General features: G+C 39.1%; 1 protein-coding gene across 1 annotated transcript; it reads right to left on the minus strand.

Annotated features, from left to right (window-relative positions):
- Positions 1-2214: 2214 nt before the first annotated feature.
- On the minus strand, positions 2215-8333 carry LOC143890778 (equilibrative nucleotide transporter 1-like). Its single transcript, XM_077395461.1, has 2 exons — positions 7753-8333; positions 2215-3126 (listed from the first exon to the last, which is right to left on the minus strand). The coding sequence occupies exons 1-2, from the start codon at positions 8267-8269 to the stop codon at positions 2396-2398; spliced, it is 1248 nt and encodes a 415-aa protein (XP_077251576.1). The 5' UTR covers positions 8270-8333; the 3' UTR covers positions 2215-2395.
- Positions 8334-10389: the final 2056 nt, after the last annotated feature.

Consider the following 10389-nt stretch of genomic DNA (forward strand, 5'->3'; position numbering starts at 1 on the left):
ATTTTAAGCTAGTGTGTAGATAACTTATCTACACATATGTGTAGGAACTGTTTTCTCATATATATATATATATATATATGAGGAAAAAGATTATAAGCTTGAAGCTCATATAGCTTATATGAAGCTTGAGGGCCCAAATACATGGGTCCCACATTTTTTGTGGTGATCCAAACCATTCATTTGCAAGGCCCCATCATAGATAGGGTGTGTACCAAAAATCAGCTCCATTGGATCATCCTAACCCCTCCAAAAGCGGAGGGCAAAAATGGGCAGATTTGTGGCAAACAGGGTCTGTCCATTTTGCCCTCTACTTTTGGATGGGTTAGGAGGATCCTATGGAGCTTATTTTTTTTACACACCCTATCCTTGTAAGGGCCTTTTCAAATGAATGCTTTGGATCATCCTAACAATGTGGGCCCACATGTGTTTGGGCCCTCAAGCTCGTATAAGCTATATGAGCTTCAAGCTCACAATCCTTTTCCTCTATATATATATATATATATATATATATATATATATATATATAGAGAGAGAGAGAGAGAGAGAGAGAGAGAGAGAGAGTTAAGTGAAGCTACACATACGTGTAGCTAACTTAGCTACACCGACGGCTTAAAATACAGTGGGCCTACATTATTTGGGTGATCCAAACCATTCATTTGATAGGCCCTCACATTGATAGGGTGTGCCCAAAAAATTAGCTCTATAGGATCATCCCAACCCTTCAAACTGTGAAGGCAAAAATTGATAGATTTGTGAAGGTTTTTACACGTCCAATTTTGCCTCCACAAATCGTAGGGTTGGGATGATCCTATGGAGCTGATTTTTTGGGCACACCCTATCTATGTGAGGGCCCATCAAATGAATGGTTTGCATCACCCAAACAATGTGGAACCCACTGTATTTTAAGCCGTTGGTGTAGCTAAGATAGCTACACGTATGTGTAGCTACACTTTTCTCATATATATATATATATATATATATATATATATATATATATATATATATATATATATATATATAATTTTTTTATTTTTTTATTTTTATTTTTGCAGCCGTATATTTAATTCACCACAGGAATTCATACTTGTGTTGAGAGTAATGTGAGATCTCCAAGATTAGAGAAGAAACCACGTTGTTCTCTGATGAATAATGATTTGAGATTCATATTTATTTTTTATTTTAGTCGTAATGTAACGTGTGGGTGCATAGTCGTTGAGAACACTTTGATCTGACGAGCTTAGGCCCCTGATTCTTGTATTCCTTCATCTTACAGGGATATCTGTTTTAGGTGGGACCAAGATCATATCTTTTTTTTATAAAGACAATTTTATTAAATAAGACAAACACATCTTTTATTTCATCAATAAGATTAGCGAGTTTCCAGGGACAGTCACTAATCCCTTTAAGCTCACAGAACTGTTTTAGAGGAGTTGTTTTCCGCTTCCAAACTACCTCATTTGGACAGTCACTGATCCCTTTAAGCTCACAGAACTGTTTTAGAGGAGTTGTTTTCCGCTTCCAAACTACCTCATTTGTTTAATGAAAATTGCCAATTCTGAGGGGCCGTTGGGATATGCCGATTTTAGAATTTTGGATTTCCTCAAAATCCTAGATGGGAGACGAGAAGATGGAGACTGTCTGTTCGTTTCTCTTTAGAATCTTGGATTAAAAGTAAGAAATCCAGGTTTTAGAAATCTTTCCCCCATCCTGAGATTTCTAAACCTGGAAACATGGGATGATCTCCTACTCTTTTGCTGATGGAAGGGACAGAAATCATAAAATGACAGCTGGTCTCCTTCTCTTGTCGCCCATCTATGATTTTGACGAAATCCAAGATTCTAAAATCCGCGTATCCAAACGGCCCTTAAAGTGTACTGGTCGGGTTATTGTATTGCATTATGTACTCTGGGGGCAACTTGTCCCCTCCTGAATGTAATCGGTTTTAGCTTTTGGGATTAATAAAGTAACCTTTAAAAAAAAATTCCGGGGCCATGAACTCTATATTTTATCCATACATGATCTCCAGAACAGGAAAAAATAACAGAAATGCCATATGTGCCCGTACCAGTCAGCTTGAACTTTCAAGTTTGTGATGTTACCAGTAAAATTAATAGAGAAATAGCTGAAACTCTCCATCAGTGTACTAAATTAGTTCACAGTTCATTGGGAGTAAAAGCAAACTTGTTAACAATGAGAGTAGTATTACTGTGCAGAAAGTGGCATTTACTGACATTGCACAAATCATTTCCAATAGTTTCCCCCCTTTGCTTCATCAGTAGATGCAAAAAGAACAAATATGGTCTTATACAATTTCAAAGCAGAAACAACAACCAAGTAACCCAATACTTGGTCTAGGAATAGGATTCTTAGACTCAAATAATCAAAGGTGGTCAAATCAGATGACCCAAAACCAAGCTATTACTGAACCAGTTGCCAACCCAACAACCAGAAAGAGGACAATCACAATCCCTGCAGTCTCGGCATGCTGTAATGGAACGACTTTGGGAGCAAGAATCATTAACACGCTTGCAAAGTAGCCATTGGTTAACCCAAGTAGACATGTCAACACTGTGACTGGAATCTCTGTTCGGAAGAAAGTAGGGCCGTGCAAGCAGCCCAAAAAGAGAGGATAGAACAAGAGCCTCCCAATGCAGGCACCAACTGCAACATTCACATTCTCGAGGAGATAAATCGCGGGCAAAGACTTACCCACGAGATCGAACACATTGTACGCGGTAATGAGAAGAAGAGGATACCAGTCCTTGAGTAACTGAGAGTGCACATCTTCCGTAATATATCCTGGAAATATGGAAAGTGTTACAACAAAGATGAGAAAGATCCCAAATCCAAACCATTTGACTCTCCCTACAATGTCCCACAAGGTCGATCTCCATGCAGATCTACTAAAGGAGCCTTTCTCGCCTGGTTCCTCATTCATGGCCTGCATTTTCAAATCTTTGTAGTATTGAATAACCGGAAGCCTATCAGCCACGTTGTAGCAAACAAGGCATATGGCCATAAATACGATACTGATGCTGAAGTAGAGATTTGCACTGCTTCTTAAACCTTGAGCATTTTGTGGGTACATAGCTTTGGTTATAATCCTCATCGCCGAAACAAGTACCCCTACAGTCACAGCTTCTTAGTTCAGATTTTTTTTTCCGAGTAATAACAGTGAAATATTGTTTAAACTGAAATCAATCACATCAAGAAAATATACATTAACAGCTGGAGTGGGATGATCTGTCCAGACATTTGTATTAAACGATGATAAAACATTATTAAGAAAAAACATAACAGAGAAAGAAATTACAAGAGGGTAGAGATTGCCCCATATACAGAAAGATCCATAGACACCCTCTTTTGGCAAGCAGATAGGGGTGTAAACGAGCCGAGCCGAGCCGAACTTGGCCAGGCTCGAGTCGGCTCGTTAAGCTCAAAAGCTTGGCTCGGCTCGGCTCGTTAAGCTCGGCCAGGCTCGCGAGCCTTATCGAGCTTGGGTTATATTAAATTCACACCCCTCATCTTCCCTGGACAGCCCTATCTAGTGTAATTTGACTACTCTTTTTATACTACGGGGGGTGGTCCAAGTAACAAATGGGGTTCCAAAAAAAAAGTGACATATTTTGCCTCCCCCTTTCACTCCCTGGACAACCCTTTTAGTGTATATATTAACATATAATATGTATATTTAAATATATTAAATTCTTAACGAGCGGAGCCGAGCCGAGCCTGGCCTAACTTGGGCCCGGCTCGTTAAGCTTAACGAGCCTGGTCAGCCGGCTCGGCTCGGGTCGTTAAGGATTCGAGCCGAGCTCGAGCGAGCTTCCGAGCCTGAGCCAAAATTGACACACTTACAGGCAGATCATCCATATCAGTAGAGCAATTGGAGTTGTAAGAAAAAGAAAACAAATGTGAATTACATATGCAAATCTCCCTAATATCGTCGATGATATCAGAAAATCTCCATGGAGCCATGGACTCATTCCTTATGAACATTTGATGAGTAGCCCTCAACAAGATGTGGGCAGCTGACATGACAAAGGAAAAACAGACATGATGGGTGATAAACGGACAAAGACCCGTAAGTGGAGCACAAATCATTGCCTCAGTGAAATTCTTCCTACTGATCCTCCCAGAGAGGGCAAGCCCTAAATCACCCAGATGGTTCCTAATGAAAGCAGCAATGCCAAAACAAGCACCATCAAAGTTTGAGCATGTTTGAGGGTGGACGACCCTGTTTGGATTTCCTCTTATATCACCAAACTCATATCTCTGATGCTGATATCCAAATTGCGATGTAGCATTCTAAGTCCTTTCCAGTGCTGCCAACCAAAGAGTCCATGCCAACATGGAATCATGTGCGTATGCACCCTTTCTCACCTAGGTGTGTACAATTACGCACAAAGCTCCGTACCCTGAGCTTGTTCGCCTAGTTATTTTTCTTCCCATCCAACCCAAACCTCTGCCATATTTACCAATAATTATCCTTCTCCAAAGGCATTATGCTCTCTGAACAACCACAACCATTTGCGAAGAGAACATTATTATTCCTTAGGCAAATGTTCCCAACCCAAGATCCCCTTCCGAATTGGGCTGGCACACGGTCTCCTATTTCACCAATTGCTTCTTTCTTATATCTTCCTCTTTGCCCTCCCAAAGGGAATCACTTTGAAGCCTTTTAATTCTCTTTGCAACCACCATCGATCGAATCTTGAAGAGGGTCTTACGTGCCTAGATGGGTCCGCGATAGTAAAATAAATTAGTTGGATTTAGGATATGTCAGATCTTTGAAGATCTGTTTATTGGATTGCTTGTACGGTAGATTAGGGAAGTATGGTGGATTAAGTAACTAGAATTGATTGGGATACTAGCCAAGATTAGATTAGTAGTTATTTAGTTATTTCCATTATTATCATAGGATCTTTCTATGTTTATCCCTTGAGTGTTTTATTTAAACACTCATTTGTTTTTCTATAAAATAATGAAGAAATTATCTTAAAATTGTGTTTTTTTCACAAAGGAGGACTGATCCTTCCCTCGAAGTGGATCAAGAGGCTGATCTTCCCTCTACGAAGATCAATTACGTTACGAACCATTCGGATTCGTAACATTTGGTATCAGCGCGGCACGATCCATCATCATGTCGAAGAAAATCGAAGAAATAATAGATCGATGGAATGAAGAAATAAGAGAGATGAAAAGGGATCTAGCTTATATGAATGCCAATTTCAACAAGTTGGCATTATCGCTTGGTGTGAAGATAGAACGGCCCCATATTTGAAGAAGTTGAATGAAGAGTTAAACGGGAGCAATGTCGAGAAGGCTTGTATAATGAAAAAGAAAAGAAGAAACAGGAAACGGAGAGAAAAGAAGAAGAGCGAAAAAATCAGATAGAAAAAAAAGGCGAAAAGGCCACAAAAGAAAGGGGTGCCGCCGAAGAGTCTATCTTTCCTCTCAAGCTATCCAACGTCATCGAAAAGATTCACATCTGTAGCCATCCGTACGTCAACATCCAAATCATTCCAAAAAAGCATATTGAATGAGTTTTGATGAACAATATGATAAGATCGGTTTCAAAATGGAGCTACCTAAATCATTGATGACGACATACGAAATGGTGACCAATGGCAGGACGAAGAGAAGAAGAAAGAGAGCGAGCGTGAAAAAAGAAGAGAAGAGACAAGATTTTTGGAAAGTCCTGCACAAAATCTCATTTTTCACCAACTGCCGAATGTATAATCTACAACCTTGAGGACAATGTTGATTTCAAGGCAGGTGGAATGTTACGTGCCTAGATGGGTCGCGATAGTAGAATAAAATAGTTGGATTTAGGATATGTCAGATCTTTGAAGATCTGTTTATTGGATTGCTTGCACGGTAGATTAGGCAAGTAGGGTGAATTGAGTAACTAGAATTGATTTGGATACTAGCCAAGATTAGATTAGTCATTATTTAGTTATTTCCATTGTTATCATAAGATCTTTCTATGTTTATCCCTTGAGTGTTTTATTTAAACACTCATTTGCTTTTCTATAAAATAATGAAGAAATTATCTTAGAATTGTGTCTTTTTGCACAAAGGAGGACTGATCATTCCCTCGAAGTGGATCAAGAGGTTAATCTTCCCTCTAAGAAGATCAATCACGTTACGAACCATTCGGGTTCGTAATAGAGGGACACAACAGACACTGGGAGATTAGCTAATATGGCGTTTATGAAGGTAATCCTCTCACCAAGAGATAAATAGACTCCTTCCAATGTCCTAAGAACTTTGATCATCTGCAAACTAAGATGATCTGAGAAAAAAAGCCAACTTTACAAATTAACCTTTGTTTTAACAAAAGAACCTTCAAGAATTGATATTTTAATACAGAAACCTTCTTAGTGTGGGGGATCTCCCCGGTCACCAAAAAAAAAATCCAAACAAATACTCAGAACAAACTCGGGGCCCAAGCCCCAAAATTACTCAAAACAAAAAAAAAATTGTGTTTATGATAGCACCTGCGGACGCAAAGGCTTTGCAATAGTGCTTGGAATAGAGAATGACTCTGAAACTTCCTCTGGCTACGGCATTTGCGTTCGCAAACGGTGACTTTTTAATCTTGCGAAAAAATGACTTTACCTATTCCCACTATCTACCATATGGGAGGATTAGTCCTACATTGACCAAGTAAGCTCAGGTCTCAATTTTTGGTGTCTATAAAAGGCTCTAAGCCCATGAGAAATGCATAGGAGAACCACCTTGAGTCTTGTATTCATAAAGGACTCCAAAGTAAGGGAAGGAAGTTCACAAGAACTTTCCACCTCCTTTAGGAGTGCAGTGGTGGGACCGCTTCCTCCCCTTTGAGAGCCGTATGTGCGCCGCCCCACTCCCATTGTGAGGTACACATGAGGACATGACGCACGGTGCGGCTGAGGAATCAACACGACGCCCCAACCTGCCATCAGGTAACTTTTCTAACTTTCCAATTTCAGTTAATTTCAATTAATAGTTTAAGCAATTTAGTAAATTAATATTAGTATCTTAGTATAGCAATAATAATTAGCTTAATATTTGATAGGGTAGTTAGAATAGTACACTTAGTATAATACTTATTAGTGTAATTAATAGTACATTTAGCGTGATTTAGAAACCTAGCTTTTTTGGGCCAGTCATCTCTTGTGGCCAGGGCCATGGAGCTCCGCGGATAGGCCCAAACCATGGCCTAGATCCCAAAAACTCTGGGCCCAAGCCACATCCAATCTTCTATGTTCCTTCTTTTTTTTATCTCCCGATCATAGCTTCTCCCTTTCTTTTTCTTTTTTGGGAGACAAGGATGGCCTTAGAAGTATGGGTGTTCAATCGGTTATAACCGAACCGAATTAGCCGAAATGATTCACGGTAGAATCATAAGATTCACTAAAAAACTGCAAGATTCGTACAAATTAAGATTCAATCATGTGATTCAAATCAAAATCCATTAGATCTAATTGAATAGTAAGATTTGAATCGTAATTCGTAAGATTTGAATCGTAAATCGTAAGATTTTCAAAGCAATGGTGATAATATCATGTATTTATGGATGTAGCACCAGAAATGGATATATGAACTGATCAGTGGTAGCTTCGTAATATTTTCTAACATTTAAAAAAAAATTAGAAGCTCATTATCCCTAGGAAGCAATGTCATTTTTCACAACCTAACAATCTAAACACCAAATTTCTTCGAATAAAAGGGAAATTAAAATCAAAGAAACTGAATTCCAATTACCGGCCGCCGCCGTTCCAGAGACAGTGGCCTGCATGTACCGCTTAGGAAGCTCTCCGGCGGTCCCAACAACTCCAGTCTGAACAAACGCATCCGCAACGCCGGAAAGTGCAACAGCACCTACAGTAACATAATACCCAAAATACAAACCCCTTCTCCCCTTCACATACACCAAATCCATTACAGGGACAATCATCAGAGACACAATGAATAGAACCAGACCCACATTAATCCGGACTTTGGCAGTAGATTTGTGGGCCCATCCAATGACGAAGAGGAGAAAGATCAAGTCCACGACCATGTCAGTGACGGCGAAGATTTGGTCCACGCTGACATCTGGGTAGAGATAGGTGAAGTAATCGACGGCTGTTATGAAAGCATTCCATGGAAGAAGATAACATGTGCCCAATGTGAAGTAGACTATGTAGGCAAGATGGTATGAATCCTTTGGGATTTTTTTCTCAGAGACTGAGATTTTCAACAGGACCTCTTCTTCCGGCATAGAACTAGAAGTTCTCATTTTCTATCCCTCTCCAGATTTTGCTTTGCGGGTCTTCTCTAGTTCTCTTGTCAGTTGTTACATCACCTTTACCTAAAAATCAAAAAATACTATTGAGGGTCTAATCATTGGCCCACTAACGAAATTTAGGCACCAGTACCAGTGGTATGATTTCAAATCATAGCTTATTTTGGGGCATACGAGGGTATGTGTTGTAGTATATGGACCCACATGGTCTGGACTCACAATCGGTTTTTTTGAGTAATAAAGCCCTGTTGAACTTTATTACTCAAAAAAGCCTTCTTCACTCTCCCTCTCCAAATTTATTTAGGCCCTCGCAACCGATTGTGGTCAACAAACCATTTAGGCCCTGACCTTTTAAGATTATACCAATCGATTGTGAGCACAAAACCAATTATTGGACTCAAATTTACGTTTAATTTTGAGTCTAATAATTGGTTTTGGGCTCGCAATCGGTTGGCATAATCTCAAACAAACAGGGCTTTATTTGACTCGTCACAATCGTTTGCCGCAATCTAAAAGGAATGGGGCCATGTTTGTTAAAGATTATGACAACTGATTGTTGGCCATAGACCGATTAATTTTGGGTCAAATAATTGGATTGGGGTGGCAACCGGTCAAATAATATCAACGGTCTTGATTGCACATGAATGTCCCATTTGAGATGCAAACATTGTTCTTTAGTGACTCTATATTAGAAACAAAAGGAATGATAGAAAGAAGCTGATGCTAAATATGTGTTAAAGAATCTAAGATAACTTCTTCATTTTGGGTAAATGGGGCTGGTAGCATCACTAAAGCCCTATTAGGCCCTGTCTAAGATTTTGACAACTGATTGTGAGTAACAAACTGATACTCGACTCTCTGGTGCTCATGTGAACGTGCACCAGAGAGGGCAAAAAATAGTTGTTATACATCAATTAATAAAGGGCAGTGATAAATCGACTCCCAAATATCTTAAATCGACCCCATGTGTCTTTCTCTCTCCTCTTTCTCTCTCTAACCTAGAGGGGAGAGAAAGACACATGGGGAGTCCATTTAAGATATATGGGAGTCGATTTATCACTCCCCTTAATAAATTATAAAGGGAAAAAAAAATTTGCACAAATTTCAGTTCAAATTAGTTACAATTTTAAAATTATATGATGGGTGGCCGTACGAACTCTTATTTTTCAAAATGTACAGTACGGCCAACTCCATAGGATGGTCCAAACCGTCCAATTGTTGGGAAACTTCCATAATGTGCAATCTCCCTATAGATCGAAGGGTTAGGATCATCCTATGGAAATGACTTTTTTGGGTACAACCGACTTACGTTATGACCCAACACATGGACGATTTGGATCATCCTATTAGGGGTGTCAATGGATCCAGACGGTCCGATGGATCATCTGAATCCAAACGCTAATGAACGGGATCTAAACATATGAATATGGCCCATGGGCATATTTCGGATCATGAAATTTGGGATCCGAAAAAATTCGAATTGGGTATGGGCACCCCACAGTTGCCCATTGGATAGTCACAATCCGAAATGTTTTGCAAAAATACCCTTCAAATTTTGTTAATGCTAACTATTATATGAAGGGTATTTTGGTCAAGACCTCTCTTATCACTTAATGATATACTATTTAGAAATGGTTTATAAGAGCAATACTATTTTTGGATGGTTCCGTGTCATGTTGATGAGGATTATCATGGTGAGTCTTTTTTTCTTGATTCATTTTCTCAGTTTTTACTTTCATTAGTCTATTGAACATATATGCCGTCATGAATATATTATTAGTTCATCATTTTTTATTATTGAATGTTATTGTCATGCATCATATTCTTTGATATACAAGCATATTTTACACAGATTAAACATAGATAAATTTTTAATTTAGTTGAAGAAAATGCACAAACACACTAAAAGTAGTGGACTGCCATTCTAACTCTTTTTAAAAAAAAATTAATTGTTTACTTAGCTTAGTAGGACATAATAGGACACTCCGATGGACGGTCCGAATTAAATAGGATCGTGATCATGACGTGGAAAGTAGGATCCGAAGAACAATCCGAATCCGACCCGACCGATAAGGAATTTGAATGGATCGTGACTGTGACATAGGTGGATCCGA

This window comes from Tasmannia lanceolata, unplaced genomic scaffold (assembly GCF_043159265.1).
Source record: "Tasmannia lanceolata isolate RefF3 unplaced genomic scaffold, GAP_Taslan_0.1 ptg000013l, whole genome shotgun sequence".
NCBI lineage: Eukaryota > Viridiplantae > Streptophyta > Magnoliopsida > Canellales > Winteraceae > Tasmannia > Tasmannia lanceolata.

Coding starts and splice junctions, on each gene's coding strand:
- LOC143890778 (XM_077395461.1), bottom strand. CDS start 8,269: ATGAGAACTTCTAGTTCTATGCCGGAAGAAGAGGTCCTGTTGAAAATC. Junction 3,127..7,752: donor CTCTGGAACGGCGGCGGCCG/GTAATTGGAATT, acceptor CTGTGACTGTAG/GGGTACTTGTTTCGGCGATG.